Here is a 27,924-nt window from a genome sequence, read left to right on the forward strand (position 1 = left end):
TTCTTTTTTATTTAATTTAAAAGAGCTTTTGAAGCTTTATTTGCTTAAAACTAAGATGAGAGGTTTCCAGAGAGTACAGAAAGAAGTATTAAATCATTTAGGTGTTTATAAACCAGTAGCCAAGCAAACTACAGTATATGCAGATCCATTTTCTTGCAAAATTTTGTATTTATTAGTCTTGTAAAGATTTTAGTGGTAATCTCTGTGCAGCTCACCTATAGGAATAACATAACAAGTATATTTAAATATATGAAGGTGCTATATTTCCAAAAATGTTTCAATGGCTATGTATAGCTTTGGTAGTTCATAATTTAACAACACAACATAAACCTATTTGAAAGGTTACCAGAACAGGAAAATAAAATGGGCTTGTGTTTTCCTCCTCTCTCCCCCCCTCCTTTTTAGAATATATAAAAAAGACCTGAGAGCTATTTTTTAAAGATTTTTTTCCTGCTTCTTTTAAATCTTAAAATATTAGACAGATCACGTTTTGTCTTTGCTTTTTCTTGCTGGAGATCTCATTGGAGGACCAAGGAACTGGAATGGAAGTTTTCTTAGCCCTTAATTGAAAGGCCAGAGAGTTGAATAATTAACAAACAGAGTTTTCCTCCCAACTGTTTAGTTGACATTGGTGTTAAATAGGGTTAACAAAAACAAATGAAGGGTTTCCTTCATTTCCTTGGTACTTGTCAGCTCATAATCCTACTAGTTCTTCAGTCATCCAGGAAAGACAAGTTTAAAACAAAATAACAAAAATATCCTTTCTATGCCTTCCCTTTACATCATAAAGGAATAAAAGGACCCAAACTCAATTATTTTCTCCTTTGTTGCTCATCTTTAATAGAAATATGTTAATACGTCAAACTTAGTAGAAAACAACTTGTATATATGGGATCTGCCACTAATTTATCTTACTGTTTTGTAATACTGGTTATTCCTGACAGAGACAATTAGAAAAACTTCATTTAATCATGAGAAGCTGACAGGTTTTCCTTCCTCTCTCGGATTTGATAAAATGTTATTACCTTTTCCTATAGATTAACTTCCTAGCTTTCAGTGGGTTCTTCCCACTGACATCAGTGTATTCTGTGTCAGGCCCAAAATGAATAGGAAGTGGTAGTGTAGTTATTAACAAAACTAGCATTGAGATTATCATGCTGTCTGAAATGACTCATGACCACAAGTGCCTACCTCAGGGCAGACTGTCAAAAACAGGGCAGATGCCGCAAACTGGTGGTTGTGCTCTATAATTAGATTTCACCAAGCTAGTAACAAAAATGAACTCCTCTGTCACTAATAGTTTTACCATGGAGTCACAGACAGACTCTCCAGTATATCTTGCCACCCAGACAAGCTGGACTTAGTGGTAAATGGATAGTTACACCAGAAATCACTAAATATTCAGGTTTCTTCCAGTCCCAAGAGACCAGTCACTTACCTCTGATCAATTGGTTTCCTAGAGATCTTAAACCAAAGACAATGCCTGCCGTCAATCCTGTAATAAACTATGTAAAGATTTATTAACTAGGAAAAAGAAATAACTTATTTACAGGTTAAAGCAAGCAAGCATATACACACAAACGAGTCGTAATCTAAATCCTCAGAGTGACAGAGTTGTATTGATCTGTGAATTCAAAATCTCTTTCAGAGCAGATCCAGGAGGTAACCCCTGGTGATCTCTGTCTTCAATTTAGTGTCTCTTGCTGTTTGAATTCTCACAGGGCCAAAGAGATGGAAAATTTTCCTGTGTCTTTGTTTTATTTCTTTCATTCAGCCTTCAAGTCCATTGGATGAGATTTCTTGCAGCTGGCATTTCTTAGATGCAATAGGCCATTCATTCACCAATCTTTTGTATTGTGATGTTCCTTGATGGCTCATTTTGATTTTGATAGTTCTCCTGGATGGGTGGGGAAACACACCTCCCATCTGAGTTCACAAGTTTAGGGCAAACGTTTTCAAAGTTATAAAGCAACATTTCTTTAAAGCATGGAATACAGACATTAGAAATGAGATTAGTGGATGCAGCAATTTGCAAACATTATATAGAGTCTAAACACTAAATACATTTCTATAAGACTAATATCTATTTTGAGCAACATTAAAAACATATAAGCGAACTGATCTGGTTTCCAGCTATAGTTTGTCAGTTCTTAGCTAATGCCTGCAGCCTGGGCAAGAGCTGGCACCTGGACTGCCAGCATCACAGAGATAACAATCTTTTTTCTCTCCTCACTTTTGCAGGCATGTGCATGGGAAGCTCAACCCGACATATTGTCACCTTCGATGGCCTGGATTTTAAACTGACTGGCAATTGCTCCTATAATTTGTTTCAAGACAAAGAGCATGATATTGAAGTGATTCTCCACAACGGGGCATGCAGTTCAACACCAAAGCTCAACTGTATGAATTCCATAGAAGTGAAGCACCGTGGCAAATCCGTACAGCTCTCTAGTGACATGACAGTAAGCCAGGCACAATGTAATATCTGTACAATTCTCTGATCAGATAACAATATTCCAGATTATGAGAACAGAGACATGCTCTCCTTTTTCAATATTTATAGTGTAGTGCAGGTTTTTTCTATTTACAGTGTTTTATTTCTTATGCTGCTAAAATCTTTATTTTTTATTCCGGGATAAAGTCCCTTCCATAGGATGAGCCAAATTTGCTCCTTTGCTCTTTCTCCTTTGCACTGCTTTAGCAATGCAAAGTGGAGGGAATCCGGCACTCCCCCTTTAGGTAGGGATTCTGGGGACAGGCAGTCAGCGATGGCCAGGATGTGTTGCACTCTGGGTCTTTTCAATTAGCAAATGGTCCCTTGTGGGCTAATGTCAACTGGTGCATGTCAGAGCAGTCCATGAGCTGCTCTAACCTGTGCAAGGGCTGCAATCAGATAGAAAGAGAATCAGGAGCCATAACTGGCTTCCTGACCTCCCACGCAACAGCTGCATCGAGTGGATCTCAGCCCTAGCAGATAATCTGTCCCAATGTGTCTAACATTCACTTTAGAGGCAAATGGGTTAATATAATAGTCATGTATGTTACTGTTCAAATCTTTAATACAATTTTAGGCAACTGAGAAATACAAGAATTGAGTGACATACAAGGCAGAACTAACTAAATCTATTTCCATGCTTGCGTTACAACATAATATATGAACAGTACGCTATAGAAAGGGTCAAGTCAGATACAATTACGTAGGTTACCTGATTCCACAAATAAAACAATGTCTGCAATGCCATATATGTTTTGTAGTCCTACACAGGCATTGGGTTCTTTCATTGTTGCCCATAGTTTCTTGTCAATGGATGGGATGATTTTTGTTGCCATACAGAACTTTTTGTTCAGTAAACAGAGGAGGACTATTCATTCCAAATTCAAGGCTAAATAGGATGAAATTTGGATATTTTAGTCTGGTCCTACAAGGTGCTGTATGGCCTGAACTCTCACTGGAATCTGAGGGTCCTCAACATCCAGCAGAAGGCATTGAACACCTTACAGGATTGGATCTTTAGCCAAATGGGAAAGAGTTGACAAAATATGTTCACACACGAAAAAGGAGCACACAAACCATTTCACGCATCTCTAAAATCAGAGCAGGGACTCTCTTTGCAGCTTGACCTGGTCTCTATATTGTTTTTCTTCTCTTGGCTTTGATAAATTCATTTGGATCTTCAATCCCTTATGAAGTTAAAGTGTGTTTAAAGTTTATAGAGTCTAGCAGTTCCTAATTTATTCTGGTTGGTTGGTAAAACTGATGGGGTATTCTCACCCTCTTGAAAACAGGTTGCTGTGAATGGAGAAATGACTACTGCTCCCTATACTGATGATTACTTTGCAGTTACTATCTATGGAGCAATAATGCATGAAATCAGGTTCTCCCGCCTTGGACATATTTTCACATTCACTCCAAGAAACAATGAATTTACCCTTCATCTTAACCCAAGGAGCTCTTCTTCAAAAACATATGGACTTTGTGGTAAGTTTGAAAATTGCTTCTTTCAGCGGCCTCTTTTGAGGTTATAATTAAGGTTTCTTGAACAGAATCAAGAAGTATGTGTTCCTTCTCCGCACCACCCTGTAAGCGCCTCTGTGTCAGGTGATCCCTGTGCCTGCACAGAACTGCAGAAAAACCACTTGGGTTCTGTATAGATATAGGATATGTCTACACAGCAAAAAAACCCTGCGGCTGTGAGTTTCAGGGCCAGGGTCAACTGACTAGGGGTTAAAGGGGTTGAGCTGTGAGGCTGTAAATGTCAGCGTAAACGTTCCCAGTCAGGCTAGAGCTCAGGCTCTGAGACACACCCCCCTTGCCAGGTTTAAGAGCCCAGGCTCCAGCCTGAACCCGAATGTCGACATTGCTATTTTTAGCCCTGCAGCTCAAACCCTGCGAGCCCGAATCCATTGACCTGAGTTCTGAAACTTGCTGCCGTTGGTTCTTTGCTGTGTAGACATACCCCTAGAGATCTAGATGGAACAGCTTGCAGAATTGGGCCTATGTATGGACTTCTATTGCTAGATCTATGGAAAAAAACAGCTTCCCTTACAAATGCTTGTATGTTTCTGGAAGAATTTCCTTTGGGCTTGAAACTTTCCATGCATGGTCTCAGCCTAGGGGTGAAATTCTTTAGGACGTTTAAAGAAAATCCTGCCATCTCTTTTTGAGTTATGGAAGACAGAAAAGAATCCTACTTTTTCAGGGTTTTAAGATGGCTTATTTTCTGACCTGTAACTTGAAAAATGCTGGAAATAGAGCAAAAATAAATGGTTCTGAGTTAAGGGGAAGGGCCTTTGTTCAGTTTGCAGAGGGCACATTCCATTACAAAGTGATGCATGACTGATGCATCACCTCTGCCTCAAAAATTAACCGTGAAATTCTGGAAAATCTCAAAAAAATTCCTAAAAACGTGCAGGACAATAAAGAATTGCAAACTCAAAAGGGTGAAATTGAACACATTCAAATACAAACAGTTCTCGGGAATGCAAAAAAGGCTAAATAAGTCATGAATCAAATTTAGGCATTGTATTTTCATCTGTGTTTGGAAAGCACCTACCACATTTTAACTACCAATACATAATAAATAACAATAACAAAAATAACAATATGTAATCATAATTCAGCAATGTTCTCCTTGGGAAGATGGGTTTGAATGAATAAGCAAATGGATTATTAGGAACAATAACACTGGCTTCTGCTTGAGAAGGAGAAATAGTTAATAGAATTCTCATTTGTAACCCAAACACTAAATGCATTAACAATTTGCACCAGTACAAGCACAGGATCTGGTAGCTACTGTTATTATTGGTGACACTTGGCAGCTAAGGGTTGTCAAGTCCGGTCTTCCTTGTTTTCAATGGAGGACCCGTTAAAGGTCTCAGCTATACATTATGAATTGTAATTCTCACCCCTTAGTTGAAGAAGTTTGGGGTGTCTTGAATCTTTATTCAGGAGCTCTTTTCTCACAAGTACTTTTTTTGGTGTTTTCAGTTGAATAGGTGTTAACAAAAACCAGCAAAAATAGTTTAAAATAGTCAGACTAAAAATCTTTCCCTCTCTCAGGATGTTTCTACACTGCACACTAAGGCTGGGCTCTGGCTCAGGTTTGAGCCCCAGCCATACACAAATCAGGCTGTCTCGGGTCACCAAGCACTCAGGTCCTGGGTCCTAGGACTCTGCTGGGGGAGTGGGTCAGAACCTGAGTTCTGTTATGACTCGGGTCCAACCTCTGTCATTTTGTTGTGTGGTTGCAGGTCAAGCCGCAGACCCAAGTCAGAGGGTCTGTGTAGTGCAGTATGGATGCATTACCCTCGCTGTGAGACCTGGATCCAGCAATTTAAAATCTAGGTTTAAAATGCAGTGTGGACGCTCAAGCACTGGCTTGAAAACACCGAGTCCACAAGCTTGGGTCCCACAGACCTGGTCTTAGTCTCCAATGTAGACATCCCTCAACTGATCAACTTTCACTCTCTTGTGATGCTATAATCTCATTAGTTCTCAAGGCATCCATAGAATACCAAGTAACAAGATCTGGATTTCTAACCTAATAAACAAGTAAAAAACATCCTAAGATTTTTAGGTCTATATAGATCATAAAGAAGCCATAAGGAGTTTAACCCATTCTTCCTCCCCTTGCAGCTCAATTTTTAAGCCCCAAGGAACTCTGTTTGCCTTGTCTCTGTTTGCTCAAAATTGTTTGACTGCTGATGGTTTTTAAACTTTTTTTCTCACCCACTTAGGGGTTTGTGACCAAAACAATGCCAATGACTTCACGTTAAGTGATGACTCTGTCACATCTGACAGCAGCACGTTTATTCAAGAATGGACTGTGAAAGAACCAGGCAAGATCTGTGAAATCAAGGCAGATGACAGATGTACCGAACACGCCACCACCAAGTGCAATATTCTGCGCTCGCCTCAGTTTGCACAATGCCACGGAATAATCTCTCCAAACATGTTCTATTCTGCATGTGAAGACAACAGCTGCTATGAGGATGAAATCTGTGAGATTATTGCTTCCTATGCTCACGTTTGCAGAACAAATGGAATCTGCGTGCTTTGGAGATCACCGGAGTTTTGTGGTAATGGCTTCGCTATACACTAAAATTGATGCAGAAACTAAAACAGTGAATTACTCAGTAACAGTATCCCTACTCCCATTGTCTCCTGTCTGTCTGTCTGGTGGGAATGTTCTAATCCTATGTCATAGGTCAAAAGTGCCCCTTTACATTTTCACTGTAAGGTAATGTTACATGTTAGATAATTACTTTCATGTGCAGTCTAATTTACATTTTTTCCTCATCATCCATTCAACCATGTTTATGGGAAAAAGGTGCATCAGTAAAATACATGCTCCTGTTAATTATGCAGGACAGAGAGTAGCAGACAGGGAGAGCTGAAGATACACAGGGCCTGGGAAGACCACGCAGAAGTGGAATATGACTACGTGACAGTGTACAACAGTACAGTCCCCACCAGACCTAATACGAGTCTGAGACCTTGTCTGTATTGGAAATCTGCCCTGGTCCCATTAATTGATGGCAACTGCAGAGGTAGCTGCATCAGTGCAGACCCTAAGTGAAGACAAGGAAAGGTACAATTTGCACCATCTCCAGATATGTCCTGGCCCTTATTCTTGTTGTCTCTGTTTCCCTCCTTCTCTCTCAGCTTTCTTTCCCTTCTCTTCTCTCTTTTTTTTTCTTCTTCTTCCCCTTTTCTGTGTATAGTAGTTACCCCTGTCCAGGATCCATATTGCACAGCACTATACAAGGCATCACAGGGATTGTTTTTCTTCACGTTTCAGGCCCAGATTGAGTGGAGCACTGGGGGGAAAAAAAGAGGAATATGAATTTGGCCTGATCCTTGAGTTAATGTCTCGCATCATCTTTCAAAGCAAGTTTTGGCGAACATTATTGTTACAGACAAATCTTTTAAGAAACAACACACTCCGGATATTCCATGTAGAAAATGCAGAGCGAACATTGTGGGCCATTGCCTAGATTTAGTACTTCAACCAGACTTTCCAAATTTTAACATCCAAGGGAGAATGTCAGAGGTTTCTTAATAACCCCTCTGCATTCCTCAGTTTCTTAGCTAATGACACAGAACATCAGGACATCCAAAGAGCTCCCCAGTTTAACTACTAGTGACATAAAACAGTTGTTGGTGTCTTGACAATGGCTGCTTCTTCCTCCTCCTCTTCTTCTTCTTCTTCTTCATCATCTTTTTTTTTTTTTTTAATAGCAGGTGCATGTATATAGCTGCCAAAAATAAAATAGTCAATTACTGGGACATTGTGCAGAATACATTAACGACTCAACAGACGGCATAGCGTAATCATGATAACATTACAAACCTACAAACAATGGCATTGCACTAGATAAGATTTTTTTCAGTGAATCCAGGCTATTTATACAGGGCTAAGTTAGACACCAGACTATATTGGGGCAGTGCAGAATGGCAACACTTCAGCAGCACAATTCTTCCCTGAGCTCCCAGCCAGGCAGGGTGAATATGCCTGCTGCAACATCCCTTAAACGGTGCAGCATTCTCTCCATTCCCCGCCAACCCAGCACTACTGGTCAATCGGTAAGGGCAGAGCCGTGATCCAAACTCCCCTTCCCTCTCCCCGCCCTCTTCAGGATGGCTGGTATGGACACACTGGTAGGAAACATGGGAATGCATGGACTAGAACTGTACCTGACCCTGGGGTGGGAATGCAAAGACTCCTTGTATGCTCCCCACACTTAGCACACCTGCACTTTAGCGGCCCACCATCTAGCCCACAGTAAACAGTACTAACTATACAACTTCAGGGCACAGAACATATATACCTTTAATGTGTTGACTCGTTTTGTTAGATATTTGCTGAAGAGCGTTTCCACTCTAGTATTATGATATGGTTTCATGCAAGGATCGTAGAGACTCTCATCATCTTTGGGTGGAAGGGAAGTTTAGTAATCTGAAAAATGGATGGATTATACAGCTGTGAGGAGCTGACCTAGCCTCTGAGTGTTCATCGTGCAAATGAGCAACATTATAGTAATCGTGTATCTCATAGACAGGCCGTGATGCTACTTAGGAAAGGTTAGTCCTCTCCGAACAGGATCTGTCTGGGCAGAATTTAAAAACAAAAAAATAAAAGTCTTAAGCTGGCTAGTTGTTTCTAGGGAGGAACTTGACCCAGTACTGCAGATCTGAATGTCCATGAGCCCTGGGGATGTTTCAGTCCAGGTTGCGTATTCTGGATCCATCTTCCATTGGCTCCAAACCTGGAAAAAGGACTATGTGCACTGTGGGCTTCAGAAGTGTAAACTGGGCCTTTCTCCTTCCCCAGCTTCAGCTCTAGTTCCCTCCACCTGCCCTGGGACCAACATCACCATTGCTGGCTTTTGGGAAGAGGCCCGCAGTCTTTCATTTCCCCCTACCTTGAGCTCTTCAGAGTGATAAGCAGGCCCTATCAGATCAGCCCTGCCCTCGGATACCCACGGGGGTTTTCTACTGTGAAAGTTATTCTCATGACATTTTTACAAATTTGGTTGAAATCCAGATCTAGATTGCATTTGGGCTAAGAATCCAAACTCCTGGTTGTGTATTTGGCAGCCTTTGGGTCTGGACAGCTCTCTCTTACCCTATTTCTTCTTACCCACCCGGCTGTGTGTATGTTAGTGATAACTGAAGGCACCTAGCATGGTGAGTATTAAATACTTATTTCTAAGTGCAACCCCTCTACTCTTCCGCAGTTCTCAGAGATGAAGTGTAATCTGTTAATATATCAATGGAGAAATAAAGAACCACCAAACCCTAAAATAATGGTACAGATTGGCTGCCATTGAGGAATGAAAAGGGAAGGAATCAATACTGCACAGGAAAGTTCCCCCCCCCAACACACACACACACACACACACACACTCCTAGTTCCAGCACCTATGGACAAATATGTGGCCTGAGCCCCTCACCTTTAAATCTTTGAAGGTTGGCCACTCCTCAGCTGGTCCTATACACCTTTTGACTCGAGTAAGAAGGATGGTGTAGTGGATAGGATACTGGACTGTTCAGAACACGGTTCAATTCATTGTAAAGTGGACAGGTTGTCAGGCAGCACAGAGGCTTTTATTCTAACCTGGAGCCCCTTTTTCTTCTCCCTGCACTGCTGCATGGTCATTTAATCCTATGCTCTTCCTCCAGCTGCTGAGATATATCCTTCTACAGTTCCATATTCCCCTTTGTAGTGTCAAAGTTGGGGGCTTTCCTTACTTTGGCCCTAGGCTGCACCAAGATCCGTATGGCCAGGTGGCTGCATGCTGACATCTGGGCTCCTTTGAGGCCATTATTCTGACGTTGCAAACACTGGAGAAACTGCAAGCAGGGTGGGACCATGGATGTTGGGCAGAGGATATGAAGGCAAATCACTCTCAGTCAGGAGGCAGAGCACAGATAGATGATAAGATAGTACACAGGAATGCACAGTGAGCTTTATGGGAAGGGACTGGAGAACCGTATCTAATTTGTTGTGAATGCCTGTGGCTACCTGTTTTCACTGCATTAACCTCATGGTAGCAACACACTGTAAAAGCGACCTTATAGTCTGCCCTATAGCTCAGAGTGTGATGGCTGCCTCTGTGTGACACTGATAGAAACATAACTGTGTTAGAGGGAAAAACCAGGGTTGAGCAGGAGGTAAATCTGAAGTGGAGACAAGTGATGATTCGAGAGACTAGGTTTCAGTTCCTGGTTCACTGATCTCCCATCTGATTTTGGGAAGTGAGCGAATCTATCCTGTGCTTCAGTTCCCCATCCCTAAAACAGGGGTAATACTCCTCTACCTCACAGGGATGTTGAGTGGATAGATTCCATTACTGATTGTGAGGCGCTCTGATACAATGGTGACCAGGGCCCTGTAAAAACACAAACAAATAGAAAGATAGGCCCACTTCTCCCTTCCCATGGCCACACTCACAGGGAAGGTCTTTGGAGGAGAGGAAGGGGTTCCCAGTCTGCCTTTGTCTGGCTGTGGTCCATGGATTTCCATAAGGAACTGGAAGCATTTCCAAATCTAGATGTATGCGATTATTTTACTACAGAAATCATCTGAGTTCCTTGCGTCTCTATTTGGTTTGCCAGGGCAGATGTTTTCCCTTAGATCCTGCTGTCATTTCAGACTTGTCCAATGAGTTTCATTCAAGGGGGAAAGTCATGTTTCCTTTCCAAATTCCTGGAAGATTTTTAAGAATCAGACTTACTTAACATTTTGACATGACTAATGTTAAACCCTTCCCTAACATCTCTCCTTTACCCTCCAGGTTTATAGCAAGGCAAGACCAGTTTAAGGGAGGAATTAAAGCAAATGCATTGATGCTGGAGGAAGTTTCATATGATACCTATTTTTATTCTTGTTTGTCTGATACTTCTGCCTTACACGGCACAAGCTTTGTTTCTAGTTAGTAGTTTAGGGTTAGTTTGGATCTTAGTCACTGTGTGCGTAGAATCACGGACTGCTGCAGACACTGCCTGAGCCATGCATAGAAGTTGGGAGAGAACAGAGTGGGGTGGGGTGCTCTACCTATCTGCTCTGCCCCACTTAAACTAGCTGGCATGGAAACGGCTGGTCAAAGCCCCACCATCACTACTCTCCATCTCCTGGAGGTTTTCAAGTGCCGCTTTCATTGACAGATGTCTCAACCAGAAGTGCACGGACGAAGATTGCACCTTGCTGCTGTGCAAATGGTTTGAGGGGGGAGGAGATGCTCCCTTTACCCTATTTTGTACACGACTATGGGTCAAAATAAACCACCTTAGTTGTAACTCAGTATATCAGATTCACATTTACCACTGAGTTACAGCTGCGAGGACTTGCAAGCCATCAGCAATGTGATATTTGCTAGTCATGAAAACATTTATGAGCTCATGTTATTAGCGAGGTACATCAGAAAATAGGCAAAGCAAAGTGTAATATTTTTGTTTATAAAAGAGAACGTGGACTTACCTTAGCGCCACAAAACACCCAGGTCCAAATTCCTAGAGATCATCCCATCATCTCCTCTGCATCATTGAACTGGCTTTCACTGAATAGTATGTAAGGGCCTGGACTGGTAACTGAGGGCTGGTTCACACTCACCGCGCGATTCGGCGGCAGTCGACGGGAGTTACGCAAACTACACAGAGTAGTTTGCGTAACTGACGTCGACTGCTCTGCTTCCCTTCTGCGCGCTGTCCTCGTTGCACTGAGCGGACGGGAACTCAGCACTACGCTGCTCGAGGGGGTGGACTTACTCAGTCGACTTCCTGATCGATTGAGCAGGTCTCACTGACCGCTCAATTGATCAAGAAAGATCGAGCTGGCGGCGGCGATTTTGCCGCCGTCAGTCTGAACATAGCCTAAGGGTGCGATCCTGACACCTCTTCTGATTACAATGGAAGATGAAGAAGGAATGGGTTTAAATTGCAACAAGAGAGGTTTAGGTTGGACATTGGGGAAAAACTTCTGAACTGTCAGGGTAGATAAGCACTGGAATAAATTGCTGTGGGAGTTTGTGGAATCTCCGTCATTAGAGGTTTTTTAATAGCAGGTTAGACAATCACCAGTCAAAGATGGTCTAGATAATACTTAGTCCTGCCTTGAGTGCAGGGGACTGGATTAGATGACTTCTTGAGGTCCCTTCCAGTCCTACAATTCTGTGATTCTATCTCTGTTTCAGAGGATCTCTGTGGAAAAAGCAGAACCCAAATATAGAATATCATCTTTTAACTTTCACTGCGGACTTTAAAATATCTTATTTTGCTGGAGTCAGACACTTAGTCCCAGGGGCCCATTTCTCTCTCATACACTATTCCCCAGTAACAATAGCTATTAACAATAGCTAGAGTAATTCAAAGCAAAACTGATCAGCTGCAATATTTGTCACCCTTAAATCTGCCAGTAAAATAATTCAAAATGTGTTACGTATTACATAAATTTACAGGAAACAATACTAACTAGTCTTTTAGCTCATTGGAAGGAGGAAGCTGCCTTTTTAACATAGCTGGTGCAAGATGGGTCTACAATATCAGTAAATAGATTGCATGGAACAATTATCATGGCATGAGAGAAACTGGAACTCAAATTAGATTTCACATGTAATGGTGAAGGCTAATCTGGCAGAACAACTATTTTCATAACCTCTTGTTTTTGACCCCCTGCTGTTCAGTTTATTTGGAGAGTTTAAAATGATTATTTCTCTCTTTAGGAGACAAAATTATTCAGATGTAGAGGTTTGTAGATACTGAAATATCCAGTTGTTGAAGAGGCTTTTTCAAATACTGGCTTGAGAAGGTGTATGTGTGGGGGTAGTCATTGTTTTTAATGCCACGCTCACGGTTCAAAAATACCACCAGCAAAAGGTTCCATAGCAGAGCCTAGATTATCTGAAAGTGAGTGTGTGGGGTCGTGGGGGCAGCCAGAACCAAGGCTGGAATGGGTTAGAGGTGATTGTCATGGGCTCCTAGAATCTCCTGGTTATAATTACACCATTGAGATAAAGGGAAATTGGGAGTGATTTTTCAGCTTTTGATGGAGCATCCCTTTCCCTTCACGTTACTAACACAAATATTTGCTATAGGGCTGTTCATTCTAGTGGACAAAATATTACAAGATCCGAGGGCTGGAAGTTGAAGCTAGACAAATTGAGACTTGAAAGAAGGTGTAAATGTTTAACAGTGAGAGTAATTAACCATTGGAACAACTTACCAAGGGTTGTGGTGGATTCTCCATTACTGGCAAATTTTAAATCAAAATTGGGTGAGGTTTTTTTTTTTTTTTTTAAAGATATGCTGTAGTTTAAAAGCAATTATCTTGAGGAAGTTCTATGTCCTGTGTTATGCAGAAGGTTAGACTTGATGAATTACAATCATCCCCCCTGGCATTGGAATCTATTAATCTATCTTCCCTGTCATCTTGGCCTGTAGACACTTCCAACAAATGCATTTCATATAAGCTTGTTCACTTCTTTTGCCTAGCGGCGCTGTCTCCTTCCTTAGTTATAAAAGAGTTTTGTTTTAAATAGGGAGACGGGATGACATAGTTTTCTTATACCCTTTCCCCTCCTATCTGCATCACACATACCCCACACACTGAATTTATCATACGCTAAGTGAGAGAGTATTGTGGTAGCTTCTTGGAAGCACATCAGTGAGTTAAGGATTTAGTTCGCTGAATGAGTAGAGAATTGCTGCCTGAAACCAGCTGGCTTCCCAAATACCAGCCAAAGAGAAGAAGGGAGGAAAAAGAGGTGCTATGTTATATGAAGTCTGCAAGGGACTTCACTATTGCTATTGAATTTACTTGGAAGGTGCTCACAGGGTCAGGTTTAGGGGCTGGCGATCACCTGGGGTGCCAGGTTTGGGTTGCTGTTTTTTTGTTAGCGACAAAAGGAAAATAAAATGTTTGAAGTAAAATGTTTCAGGTACTATTTTTCACTAACCTCCTTGAATATTCTAGACCTTTGTAGAATCTCGTGGAACTTTTCAGACCTTCTAAGAACCTCCTAGAATGTTGTCAGCCATGCCCTCATCGGTATATAAGGGGCGGGGTGTCGCCAGTCAGTCAGTGAGATAGAAGAGTGAACTGAAGTGAAATGGGAGCCCAGCTGTGATATTGTAAATCTTGTTTTACTGTGTAATTCTGAAAGTGTACTTCTGTTTTAACACTTGAAGAGTCTATCAAAGTCACAAAATGGGCTATAAATGTAATAAAAAATAAGGTATTCAAAAGTTTAACAAATGGAGGGTGGGGGTGCCAAAGATGCTCCTTGCCTGGGACACCATTTGGTCTAGGGCTAGCCTTGCATGCTACTATGGGTAGCAGCATAAAATCCTAAAATAGATGCACATGGATTTGTGCAGAGAAGTCTTTTTAGGCCTGATCCAAAGCCCACTGAAGTCAGTGGAAAAACAACCCTTGACATTAACACCACCCTACTCTCTTATGAAAACTGCCATAGGATCTTTAACGTTGACAAGGGCCTTAACTTGACGTCTCCTTTGGCATCTTCAGCAGCATGAACCCCTCAATGTAAGTTTCGTGCATTGGCTCAGAGAGGATGGAATGTTTTTCTGAAACCACGAATAAGACTGGAATCCAATGATGAGAGTTTTGGGTTCCGTTTGGGAATTCCAAAAGACACTGTCATTGGCCTTTCTTTAGTTCCTAGGGATATTGCCTCCTACCAAATCACCAAAACCACTTTCTACAATACCTGTGTCTCTCTTGGAAATCTTCCAATTGTGTTTACATAGTACTCCTACTTTAATAAATGTAATGTTGGTTCCAGATTCTACTTGGTCTTACATCCCTTGAAATAAATGGGCCTTACACTCAGCTGCTGTGAATAAGCATATCTCCACTGAAGTCAATTGAGTTATTCTGATTTACACCAGCTGAGAATCTGGCCCAATGATTTTTCATGGGGTGTAAATTAGGACAGAAGTCAGGCCAACAATTGTTTGATATAGATTATAAGGCCAGAAGGGACCATTGTAATCATAGAATCGTGGGGCTGGAAAGGATCTCAGGAGGTCATCTAGTCCATCCCCCTGTGCAGAGACAGGACCAGGTAAACCTAGACCATCACTGATAGGTGTTTGTCCAACCTTTTCTTAAAAATCTCCAATGATGGCAATTCCACAACCTCCCTTGGTAACTTGTTCCAACATTTAACTATCCTTATAGTTAGAAAGGTTTTCATAATATCTAACCTAACTCTCCTTTACTGCAGATTGAGTTAATTACTTCTTGACATATCTCGGTGGACATGGAGAACAGTGGATCCCTGTGTTCTTTATAACAGCCCTTAACATTTCAGAAGACTGTTATCAGACCCCTCAGGCTTCATTTCTCAAGGCTAAACACACCCAGCTTTTTTAACCTTTTCTAAACTTTCTATCATTTGGGTGCTCTCCTCTGGACTCTCTCCAATGATCACTTAGTTTGACTTGAAGAAAAATGGTGCCTGTGTACAGTTCATGTCAAGGGGATCAGCGTTTTCTGTTTGTTGAACAAATTTATTTTGAAAAATGTTTACTGCAATGGAGACTATAATAAATGTATCCTCAAAGGCAATCAAGTTGAAAAAGTGTTAGAGAAATGATAAGTGAAATCATTGCTTTGCGTTTCACATTCTCCTGAAGTGTTTTTGTCTGTGTTCTTACAGCTTTGAAATGCCCCAGCTCTCTGATATATGACCATTGTCGAACAAGCTGCACAAAGCACTGTGAGAACAGTACCAGCATCAGTGTCTGTAAAGATTATCCCACAGAAGGCTGCTTCTGTCCCGCCGGACAGGTGATGTTAAATAGTGATTGTGTTGATGAGGAAGTATGCACACAGTGCATTGCTGAAGACGGAACACACCATCAGGTAGCTTTCTAGTTACTGCTTATCCACAGAGTTGTCAGAGTGTGTGTTTTGACAAATGAATCTACATCTGAGAAGCCTGCCTATTTTTCCCTTCAGACATTTTTTCAGTCGGCTTCCTCATGGCTGGCCGGCTGTCTGCCCCAGGCAGCTCCCCCAGTGTGAAATTGGCTAGGCTCAACATAAAATTCACAGCTGGGGTTGTAGAGACCGGGAAATGCATGACAAATTGGTGTGGAAGAAGCAGGGGGATGATCGAGGAGCGTGGGGAATGGCAATAAACTGCTGTTTACAAAGAGATCTCTTCCTATCCAGCAGGCTTTTACCAGGAAACACCAGTTTAAACATAAAACTGGACCCCCGGGGATCCTTATGCTGTGAGGGTATCTTATTTCCAGGGCAAGGCACTGGGAAGGTTTCTAAGGGCTTGTCTATACTTACAGTGTAGCAGTGCCGCTGTAGCACTTAGTGAAGATGCTACCTACGCCGATGGAATTGCTTCTCCTGTGGGAGAAGTTACTCCACCTCCCCGAGACGTGTGTCAAAGGGAGAAGCCCTTCCATCAGCATCAGCACTATCTACACTGGAAGTTAGGTCGGTGTGACTGCATCTCTCAGAATCCACCCCCCTGAGCAAAGGAGTGATACCGACATAAGTTGGTAGTGTAGACCACGCCTGAAACTTTCTCAGCAGTCAGGACTAGAGTGACGAGAGTAGCCTGGTCTCATCTCAGACTGCATTATCCCCTTCTACTAAAAAATGGGTAGAAAAATAATGTTTCCTTTAATGAATCCATGGCTTCTGTCCCACTGAAAATCCACTCTCCTAAGTGCAGGGCCTGTGGCAAGCATAGAAAGAGCAGTATTATTGGTATGGTCTAAAAACCACACCAGCCTGGCAATCCACGATAACAGGTGGCCCCTATCTAGCAGTTCTTTGTCTGACACTTGGAGTGGCCACCATTGTACGTATCCTTCAGGCACCTTCCTAACGCTAGCTGCAGAGTGAGTCATGTTGGTACTGTCTCCATATGGCAGCTGAGCGCTGCTCCACCCTGGGAGAGGAGCAGAGTCCGTGAAGGAGAAGTGAATGCTGCACTGTTAGCATGTGCTGCAAATATGGCCGCGACGTGGATTGTTCTAGGGCCACGTCACATATACAGCAGCTGCTCCCACGCTCTACCCTTCCCCCCTCAGTGGTCCATGGCTCACACAGAGACCTGTAAACTTGTTTCCTGGGTGGGTGGGTGGGTGTGAGTGGCTCCAGTGCTACCCTCCACAACGCTGCCTGGTTCCATTGTGCAGCGCCGAGGAAGGCAGAAGTTTTGTGCCTTTCCACGCTAGGTCTTGGAGTGGAGTACGTAGCTCTGTAGTTATGAGCAAGTCTCCGGAAGGTTCCAAGTCCATGTTCAGTTCTGATAATCATGTAAACTTCGAGGTGCCGTGCCTGAATCTTATCTAACAGTCAGCCAAGCTTCTTAGGTCTCCAGCTCTGTACTGGGAATGTAACGAGGACAGGCTTTTCTCGCAAGGCACGTCTGCTTCTGGTTTGTATTCATTTTGAGGTCCGGCTTGGTTCTTATTTTATGGACCATGCTTAGTATAAGTGAGACACTCTCTTTTATATGTTGGGGGCCAGGGTGAGGGAGGGAGAGTGTGTGTGTGTGTGTGTGTGTGTGTGTGTGTGTGTGGGATGGATTTCCTATTTTTCAGGCAGAACAGTAGAATTTGTTTTAATGGATATGCACTGGTAAAAAAATCAGACTAATATCTCAGCAATAATGCATGTTATAGACATTTACAATTGATTAAAACAAAAGGAACACCAGACCATCTGTGCATAAAACTTCTGGAAGGGCAAGCGCTCTGTTTTAAATTTAGCACTGTTTACGTTAATTGTCATAATGACAAAAACTAAAACTATAGAGCAAACTCTCATCTGTTATAGATGATTCAGTAATGATGAATGATGCACTTGATTTATTAACATAGGCATTACACAAACTACATTGTCAATGTAATTGTCATACTGGTTGCCAGCCTACAGCAGAAATTCTACTGATGTTAGCAGGATATGTGTGCATATATTAAGAGTTATATATGACCCTTAGGCTGCTTAATGCAATATGAAAACCTTGCCTGTAACACGTCTCTTGTATATTAATATGGTTTATGCATTAGTGCCACCTGCTGGTATTCTGTAAGTATAACTGTCAGAATAGGTGATCCATTCATTACAGCAATGACCGTTCTTGTAGATTTGATAGTTATATATGAAGAATTGATGTTAAAGAATTGATGTAATGTACATAATAGCCCATGAATTTTTGAAATTATTCAGACAAAAGAGCAAAAGGCAAGCTCCAAACCAGTAGCCAGATTTTTCAGAGGTGCTGAGGCATCTGCCGCTCCTATTAACATCATTAAGAGTCCCAGGTGCTCAGTAACTCTGAAAACTTGGCCATAATTTATTTTTGATCAATCTGTGTTTTAAATAGTGAAGCTGGACTTACCTGAACATTTAATGGACTGTTAAAATCATTGCTTAACAGAGGTGACCTAATGATGACAGAGCAGAATGCATTTTGATTCTGTCTCTGAAGAGAGAAAGCTGCCCGAAAAATATGTTCTCTTAAGTTCTAGATTTTGCACAGCTCGCACCAATCTCAAGGACTCTAGTGCTGTCACCGAAGCATTTCTGTAAGAGATGTTTAGGTCCGGTGGAGATTAAGGCACAAGCACTATAAGCCCCTGCCTATGGCCCTGGCTCATTAGTCACATTGTTGTCAGAATCTGTTTTCATTTACAACAAATGTTTCTAGCCCTTGTGAAGAAAAACTTGAGTGTAGCAGATGCAGTGATGTCTGCCTGTGTCTGCAGAGAGCCTGAAACAACAGCCCTAAAAGATACAAACTGTCACATGCATCTCAATGGGGTGTTAACTCTGAAAATGTCTGCTCTGGGTAGCTTCACCAACTCCATCCCAGCAGTGGGCTGTGTGTATGTGAAGGGCCCTTGCTACTAACACCCCAACATAGCTCTGCTGTGCAGCGTCCTCCAGAGCCACCCCACAGAGAGGGTCCTCTGGTCAGCTTATTGGAGACTGAGTCCTCCATCCTCTGGGACAAAGCCCAGCTCAACCGAAGGCAGAGTGTAGTAAACCAGGAATAACGGAGGCCTCTGTCTGCCCAAGGAGAAGCCGTGGAAAGTTTCCCTACCAGATCCGCAAAGAGCTCTTATTGAGTGGCCTCTGTCACTACCTTTCCAAGGTGGGACCATGGGAAAGGGGTGGGGCCATAGTGCGGGGCAAAACTACAATAAGCCCACATGTGAGATGTGTCTAACAACCCAGATTACTTTAACCAAGCTCTTGGTCACAGAGAGGCTCTTACTCATATGTTGAGGAAAAGCCTGTCATAGCATTGAGGATGAATAGTTCCAGTGGGGTAGCCGTGTTAGTCTGTATACAGCAAAGACAACATGAGTTCTGTGGCACTTTAAAGACCAACAAATTTAATAGTTGCAGACATAAGCTTTCGAGAGACTTAGCTCTCTTCTTCAGATGCAGTAATACAGAAAATAGGTAACACAGAAGCATCTTATAGGTATCCAGGTGCATTGAGAACAATGGGGGAGGTGGAGTCCGGTACTTAAGACCTAAGGAGGACCACTGAGTAGGAGGTGAGAATGGGTGAGCAAAGTAATTTACCTTCAGTAGTGAGACAGCCATTCCAAGTCTCTGTTTAAACCTAGTTTGAATGTGTCAAGTTTGCAGATCATTTCTAATTCAGCAGTTTCTCTTTGAAGTCTGTTTTTGGAGTTTTTTGGAGAAGTACAGCAACTTTCAGGTCAGAGACAGAATGCCCTGGGGAATTAAAGTATTCTCCCACTGGTTTATGGATGTTGTTATTTTTTATGTCTGATTTGTGTCCATTTGTGAGAGCAGATTTGTGATCATCTCATTGTGTTCAATGTTCAAGTGCTTCAGTGCTGCACTCTTTGCTGCTGTTGAAAAGAGACAAGAAATAACATGACATTCTCTTTATGTACACCTGCACAGAACTCTAATCAGGTTCTGTTACATGGTAGGAAAATACACAGGCAGTGTTTGCACAATCCCTGGGATAATGCTGTTTACTGGCAACTTATTTATGCGAGCTTTCCTCCACTGAAACAGATTCCCCACAGATCGACCACTCACTAGCCTCACTTCCTTTGTTTTATAGGCTGTTAGATCTTTCTATCAGTTTATTTCAACGTGCTGCTTCTCTTTTGTAGTCCCCCTATTAACCTCCTCATTTAATGCTGTCTAAAAGACCATTTTGACTCGTATAATGATTATGGTACATACAGCATCTGCAGGGCTAAGTGGTGATCAGCCTAGACATCTCCCTTCTTCTTGCATTAATAAGGATCACAGCAGGCTTTATCGTGAAAGTCCCCAAAAGTTTTCTCTGGACAATATTCCTTCCTCCATAGCCTCTCATCCAAAATATGATTTGATTATGGAAGTTTACTTTAATTATCCATAAAGTATCTTTCCACCACCTCCTACTCACTTGTATATAAAATGTAAGCAGTTCTTTTTACTTGTCCATGAACTCAAGGACCAACATGCGCACTTTCCAACCTTTCCCTCTCTCCATCGATAGCCAGCAATGAGGGACAATCGCACAGATTACTATCAATTTCTTTATGCATTTATTACCTTTAAGGAATATCTCAAAGTAATTACAGCATCTATCTAGAATCCAATGCAGTGGGAATTCCAATGTGTTATTCTGAAACATTCTCATCTTAAAATAGGTTTTTGTTTCTTTGTTTCTGATAACCTTAAATACCAATAATCTGAAAAGGCTGCTACTTCTATATACTCCCAACATATCATTGTTTCTCTTATTACTGCAGTACATCCAGTCATGGTGTGTATAGTGCCACCATTGTGCTGTATTATTTACAATAGCTTGCAGTTGTACTCTTAAAGTCTGTGCATTTTGCATGCATAAAACAATGATCATTTCTCATCCTATTGATGCATTCTTTGCAGCTCTTGCTATATCTCAATAAAACCTCATTTCTAAATTGCGTATTTTTCTGGATTCTTGTAGTTATCAGAAGAAGCAAAACAATCCTATATGTAATCTTCTGGTTTTCTAGATTAGTTCATTTTCCCTCCAGCAGTTTGCACAACAATCAGAAGATTTCTTTTCCTTTCCAGAAGATTTCCTCTTACAATCTGTTATTTTTATGCAGCACATGGAAACATGGATTCCTTCCAACGAACCCTGCAAGATCTGCGTGTGTCTTGAGAATAGGATAATAAACTGCACAACCCGACCTTGCCCTACTGCCAAACGTAATCTATTTTTAAATCTAAATATGATTTTTTTTATTTGCTCTGATTTCTATCTACGTGTGGTTTACAGTGGTTTTTTCCCCCTCACTCTAGCTGCTGTCTGTGGCCCCTGTGAAGTTTCCAGATTGCGCAGAGATTCTGATCAGTGCTGTCCGGAGTTTGAGTGTGGTAGGTGGCTGATAACGTGGAGAGCTATCGTTAATAATGTCCACTTCTCAATTAATTTTTTTACTGGCTGCTTTTCAAACTTCTGAATGGCATTTTTAGTTAGATCAAATATTGATTAAGATAATATTTTTCAAAGCACCTGAGAGCCACATTCACTCATACATGGGAAAAACCCACATGAGAACAAAAATCTCCAGGAATTTCTACTCCATTTCCTCACTTTGTGCTGTGGGGGAGGGGGAGGGCGTGGACGAGGGGCAATTTGTCTCAGTGACTTTAGAAGGGTTATTTCATTTTTTCAATTGCTATTTTTAAATCTAATCTGCACAATCTACATTTGCATGTGAAACACTGTGTTAGAACTTCAATGCACCTAAAACCAAACATGAATTGTTCCCTAAATCATTTTTAAGATTGGATTGTACCGGCTGAATTGTGCACTATTGCTTATTCGGTATTAGCAGAGAAGCAATGAAGAAAATGGAAATCTTGAGATGAGGTTTCTTTCTTGATGACTAAGGTTAAGATTCTGCCATGGGTATTTTTAGTAGAAGTCAGGGACAGGGCATAGGCAATAAACAAAAATTCATGGAAGCCGAAGCCTGTCACTGACTGTTGCTAAAAATACCCTGGGGGAAGGGGAAAAACAGGGCTGCCGGAGTTTGCGGGCTGGCCGGCTGATAAGCTGCTCCGGGTCCCCACGGCTGGCTGGCCAATCAGCTGCTCAGCAGTGGCCCTGAGGCTGACAGCTGCTCCAGCTGTGCCCCAGAAGTCACGGAGGTCCCGGAAAGCCGTGGAATCCGTAACCTCTCTGTACAAAATCTTATCCCTATTGATGACTAATGAACAAGGTACCAACTGATACACTGTCTCCATTTCTTGTCTTAGTCTGTGATCTCGTTACCTGTGATTTGCCTCCTGTGCCTGTTTGTGAAGATGGCCTCCAACCCATGCTGACAAACCCTGGAGAGTGCAGGCCAACCTATGCTTGTGGTAAAGTATCTTTTCAACATTAAACAATGGGTTTGAACAAACAACAAATATAAACGTCTGACTCTCTGGAAAACTCCGATTTGTATCCAATAGGACCAGTAATGATCTTGCAAACTGGAAACATTCCATTACTTTCTGAGAACACACTATGAACTAGAGAACAGAGCAATGTTAAGCAATGCGGGGGCTCAAATCAAGAACTTACTAACTTCACAAATACTTTTTACTATTTAATAAAGGAGGGAAGGTGTTTTTGAAGGAATAAAAATATTGGTCCTGAACTTGCACTTGGATCTGTTAGTTGGGACTTCTACACCTGCATGATTGATTGAAGTCTATCCCTAGTGGAGCTCATTGCTATATCAGGGGCTAGTTTGTAAGAGAAACCACACTTGTGGTTTCTATTATATCATTCTGACATGCTCTGTGCTCAGTGTGGTACCTAATTCTTTGATAGCTTGCAAGCAAGAGGAATGCAAGCTAGATCACATTCCTTCCTGCCCTCCACATCGGAAGCTGACTGTTAAGAAGACTCAGTGCTGTGATGAATACGAATGCACATGCAGCTGCACCAATTCTACAGTGAGCTGCCCCGCTGGATATTTATCTACATCTCTCACCAATGACTGTGGCTGCACAACTACTACCTGCATTCCAGACAAGGTGAGGGAAATGAACTGTCATTCTTACAGATGAAAATATCTTTCTTGCAAGGTGTGACAGCTCAGTTTTTACATGGTAATGCAAAATCCCTAACAGCAAGGCCAGGCAAGTACGTGAAGGCTTTAGTAATCAGACTGTATGCAAGAGAAGTGAACATTCCTATGCATGTTACATTGTCATAATTTCTTGCACCATTAACAGAAAAACACTATTTATGGTAACTCTGTGGTTTTCAGGATGAAAATACAGCTAATCATATAGCAGCTCTGAAGTCATTCAGGCGGCATGATTTTCAGAGATCATTCTGAAGTTTTTACTTTGCGTCTGTAACAGCAAAAGTTCATGAGTGATATTCAGTACAGATGTTCCATTTCAGAATTTCACTATTTACAAGCTTTCTTTTTGTTCCTTTTCAGCCTTTACAGTGTTTCTAGTCAAATATGCATGACAATCTACTTGCCATACTAAACTGAAATACTTGTGAATACCTTAGATCTAATGCTCATTAGAGCAGCTGCATTTTGACCATGACTGGTGCTTCCAGTCACTGATTTCACTCCACATGAGCTGTTATCACTTAGACATTTGGAGCCAAATCACTCCTGAAGTAATGCCATTGACATCTATACAGTTACACCAGGGGGAATTTGTCCCTAAATGTTTTTTCTTTGTATAGACTATTATACTACTTTGAGATCTAGAGACAGTATCACTTAATGGATACAGTGCTAGTTGAGACTCAGGAGACCTGGGTTTTATTCACAGCTTTGCCACAGGCGTGCTGGGTGACCTTGGGCATGTCACTTCACCACTCTGTGCCTCAGTTTCCCCAGATGAAAAATGGGGGTCATGATACTGTGACCTCCTTTGTAAAGTGCTTTGAGATCTACTGATGAAAAGTGCTATATCAGAACGAGGTTTTATTATTTTATTATCTCTGAATATTGGACCAAATTCTTCTTTCAGTTATACTGAGTCAAACTCTGACTAACTCCACTGAATTCAGTCAAGCAGCCTCTGGCCCATTGGCTTTCAGCAACTCTTTTCTTTTTGTAATAAATTACCACAACTTTTCAAGACCTGAGGCGTTTCTGTTGGATCCAATATATGCTGTAAGATTGATGGTAGATCTGGTACATCTCAGAAGAGATGTATAGACAGAAAGTCAGCCTTACAAAGTCAATGATGTGTGCCCTTACATGTGTTCATGGATGCATTCATTGCACTGACAGGTTTGTGTACATCGCAATGTCGTCTACCCCATTGGGAAATCCTGGGAAGAAGGCTGTACAGACTGCACCTGCACTCACATGGAAGATTCTGTCACAGGACTTCATATTACAGAGTGTCTTGAGAAAAAGTGCAACGAGATCTGCCCTCAGGTGAGTAACCCTTAAAGCAAAGCATCAGAATAAGACTGTGGGAGATAGCCTGGTTACAAAGGATCTGAGCAAGGGGGAAGTCAAAAACAAACTAAGAAAATAAGTATTTACTCCTCAATCAAGTCTGAGAAGGAGCAGTTATAACAGCAGTGCATATGGCTTTTATCTCATGGCACTGGTTCAGGGTTCCCACACTGAGTCCACAAAGTCTCTGGGCCCAGGCAGGCTAGCCCTCTGGACCTGAGAGAGAGAGACTGGTGTCTACAACAACTTGCATGGCTTCTAGTCCCCTCTCTCTTGCTCAGCTTCCTGTTGGCGTTTAAATAGCCCACCATGCCAGGGCAGGGCAGGAGCCTCCTTGATTACACCCAGTCAGTCTTGGTTGTAGCCTCCAGTCTGTCCCTTAAAGGAGAAGTACACTTCATCACAGTGGCTTTGATGGGATTCTTGAACTATTGCCTTAAAAGTTGCATGTACTAATACTGGTGAGAAGCAGAAATAAACAGTGGGTTAGTGTCATACTGCCTCATCTTGGGACCTGAGCCTAAGAAGTGCTGAGAGTCTGCAATTCCCTCTGACTTCACTGCGGGTCGCAGATGCTCAGTCCATCCCAGAATTAGCGCTTTAGGACATGGCCCTGCTCCCAGTGAAATCCAAATAACTCTTTTTAATGTCAGTGGGAGGAGAGGTTGGGCCTTGAATTCACAGCAGTTGCACGGGAGATATTCACAATGACAAAGGCAAAAATTCAAATGACCGTCTTAACGGAAATGCCTCTTACTGAAGTGAGATGTCAGGCATTCTTATTGCTTAGCCCTAGCTGTCATACTGCGCAGAGACGCCTTCTTGTGATGTGACTTTCACTTTGCCCAGAGGCGTGTCGTGTGCCATCAAATGCCGTAAGCCACTGCAGCGTGTTGTGTTCGCCAATCAGTAGCTCAGCCACACTGTGTACCTGGACCTGCAATTTGTGGCGGATACCTTTGTGTGTAGGGGATGAGACATAAAGGCAAATCTTGTATTTCCTCCTGATCAAAGATATGTTGGGTAGGCCATTGTGAGGGGTACAGTTTCTTCATAATGCATAAAAGCCCATCCGGGGTTGGAAAAGCAGAATGAAGCACACACATGGGAGACAAACAAATCTGGTGGGTGGAAACCTAAACATGGGCATAGACATTGTATGGGCCAAATGCTAAATACCTATTTGCCAAAAGCATGGATTTGGCAACCTTGCCAATAAGTTGACCTGCACAAAGATCAGTACGTCATGTACATCATGCTGTCCTTGTAACGGGCCCTAAGAAAATGCAAACTTGCTAAGCTGGGCCTCCAGGACTCCTCACCCCCATGTGAAAGGTAGTCAAAAATCACTGCAAAAGTCAATGAGCAGCTATTGAGCCACATTCTGGGTATCTATGGTATCTATCCAGCACCAGTTGCAGTCCCTTGTCCCTGCTTCATGAGACCAGCAGGGATACAGTGTGGGTGGTCAGTGGGGACAGAAAAAGCTGTGGTAGCTAAGAATCGGTGGGAATTCCTGGGTTCCAGGGCATGGGTCCCTGGCCAGATGCATGCAGAGTCTGTCTGTCCACATGCTCTACCCAGCTCTCTCCAGCAATGGCAGCACGGCTGGAAGATGAGGCATGCTGCCACCAGCCACCATCAGTGCACTTTGACTCCTCTGTGGATTTCAGCCTTGGAAGGATTAGTGAAGACTGCTCTCAGACGTACTTATTGACCCTTCTTCTCTTCATGGCCTATACTCCACGCAGGAAAGGGGAGCATGCAGTTTACAGCAGCCTGTCCCCTGCTCTGTGGCCTATTCCTCATTGTATTTGCACCCTGTAGGTAGCCCAGAGTATGTGAGGAGAAGCTAACCTTGGCTGTGTGGAACTGGAGAACACTCCTCACGGTGCCCTCTCAACCCAGGGTTCTTGCCATTGCTTTCCTCTCCTTCATAGCACACAGCAGGTCAAATTGGGCCTATATGTCTTTCCTCGGTAGCGTGCAGTAAAATGCTCTGCAAACAAACGCACTTTAAAGCCTAACAGCAGAAGTGTTATAAAATCCGAACCCTGTTCTTAAACGTTTATAACCGATTTTTATTCGGCTTCAGCTATCCACTTAAAAAGGCTGAATACTAGTCCCAGTTGGAAGAATAGGAAGCCAGAATGACTCTCTTTTTGCAGTTTACTAGTAGCAGGTGGTAACTGGGTTAGTTAAGAGACAACAAAACAGTGAAATGCCTTCAGATTCAACTTTGGATATAGTTCTCTTGCCGGGAGAACCCGTGAGTGAATCTGTATCACCCATGGATCTCTCACATCAGTTACACCAGTGAAGGCCTTCGTGGGTCGAAGGGACGTACTTGCTTGCTTAGTTCTGTTTTTTAAATGTTTCTAATCAAGTGCGTGTTACCGTAGCTCCGAAGTTATTCAAACACTTGCCTGGACAGCATGTTTTCCTAAATCAGTTACAAACACTTGTTGATTAACGTGTCCGCTAGAGACATTATGGCTGACTTGGTCACATTTCCTCCATGGGGACTATAAGGAAGTGAATGCCAGAGCTGTGGGCGAGAAACCCTTTAAGTGGGTGTGTTGTGCTGCTTCAGTGCTAGATTCACTCTACTGGCTGGTATGGAAGACTCTCCCAGCCCCCTGCGGGGGTCTAACACCTCTGGTAGTACTGGACTCTCCTGGTGCTTGTGCCCAAGGATTGCAAAGACGGGGATTATGGCTGGCCTCTAAGCAGGGATGCAAAGGGGAAGGGAAAGCTCTCTTTGCAGCCTCTTTCCTGCTATCCTCCCCTCCCCTTGCAACACCAGTGAAGGGCTTCCCACAAACCACCTGTGTTAATAACAAGCAAATTGATTAAAATGGTCAGAAAAGTGGCAAAGCCATCACCGTGATATCTACTCTTGCTCAATGGCTCCCCCACATCAGATTTGCTCACTTATATTCAACCTATGGTTATTAGTCACCCACACTACAAACACAGCTTAGGATCTGAAAATCCGGCAGCATTCCTTTTATCCTTTGAATCAAAATCAGTCATAATGTGTCTGGTAATTCAAAGGTTTGAACAATCTTAACTTGGCCACATTGCACACATGTCCGGTAAAATTGTCCTCTTTATTTTTTTTGCACTGATTTGTATATCTTAATGTCAAGCGCACTGCGTGTGCAGTGTGGTTGAGTTAATATTTCTGTAGGTTCATTGCATTTCCTGACTTGTGTGTTTAAATTCTCTTTTGAGTTTCCATTAACATAGGTTTTTGCACATTTTGCATGTATACTATGCATTGCACGCTTGATTATGAAGACTTCAGTTATTCAAAATTCTGTGGCCTAAAAAGCGGCCCCATCCTCTGAAATCTATTAATTTAATTACAGCTGGGATTTTAGCCAAAGGAGTTAGCTGTCTGACTCCCACTGAATTTCAATGGGACTTGGGTACTTAACTCTTTTAGA

General features: G+C 42.3%; 1 protein-coding gene across 8 annotated transcripts in view; it reads left to right on the forward strand.

Moving 5' to 3' along the window:
- The window catches only part of VWF (von Willebrand factor), a 226,512-nt gene that overhangs the window by 156,588 nt on the left and 42,000 nt on the right, over window positions 1-27,924 (forward strand). For all 8 annotated transcript variants that reach the window (XM_067531091.1, XM_067531098.1, XM_067531099.1 and 5 more), the window contains 9 exons: window positions 2,242-2,462; window positions 3,787-3,979; window positions 6,238-6,579; window positions 15,685-15,890; window positions 21,140-21,242; window positions 21,336-21,410; window positions 22,299-22,403; window positions 22,861-23,066; window positions 24,299-24,448. In XM_067531091.1, coding sequence (XP_067387192.1) covers window positions 2,242-2,462; window positions 3,787-3,979; window positions 6,238-6,579; window positions 15,685-15,890; window positions 21,140-21,242; window positions 21,336-21,410; window positions 22,299-22,403; window positions 22,861-23,066; window positions 24,299-24,448 — 1,601 coding nt within the window. The remainder of the gene's footprint in view (window positions 1-2,241; window positions 2,463-3,786; window positions 3,980-6,237; window positions 6,580-15,684; window positions 15,891-21,139; window positions 21,243-21,335; window positions 21,411-22,298; window positions 22,404-22,860; window positions 23,067-24,298; window positions 24,449-27,924) is intronic.

This window comes from Emydura macquarii, unplaced genomic scaffold, assembly GCF_026122565.2.
Source record: "Emydura macquarii macquarii isolate MOO-44397 ecotype Brisbane River unplaced genomic scaffold, CSIRO-AGI_Emac_v2 contig_3122, whole genome shotgun sequence".
Taxonomy (NCBI): domain Eukaryota; kingdom Metazoa; phylum Chordata; order Testudines; family Chelidae; genus Emydura; species Emydura macquarii.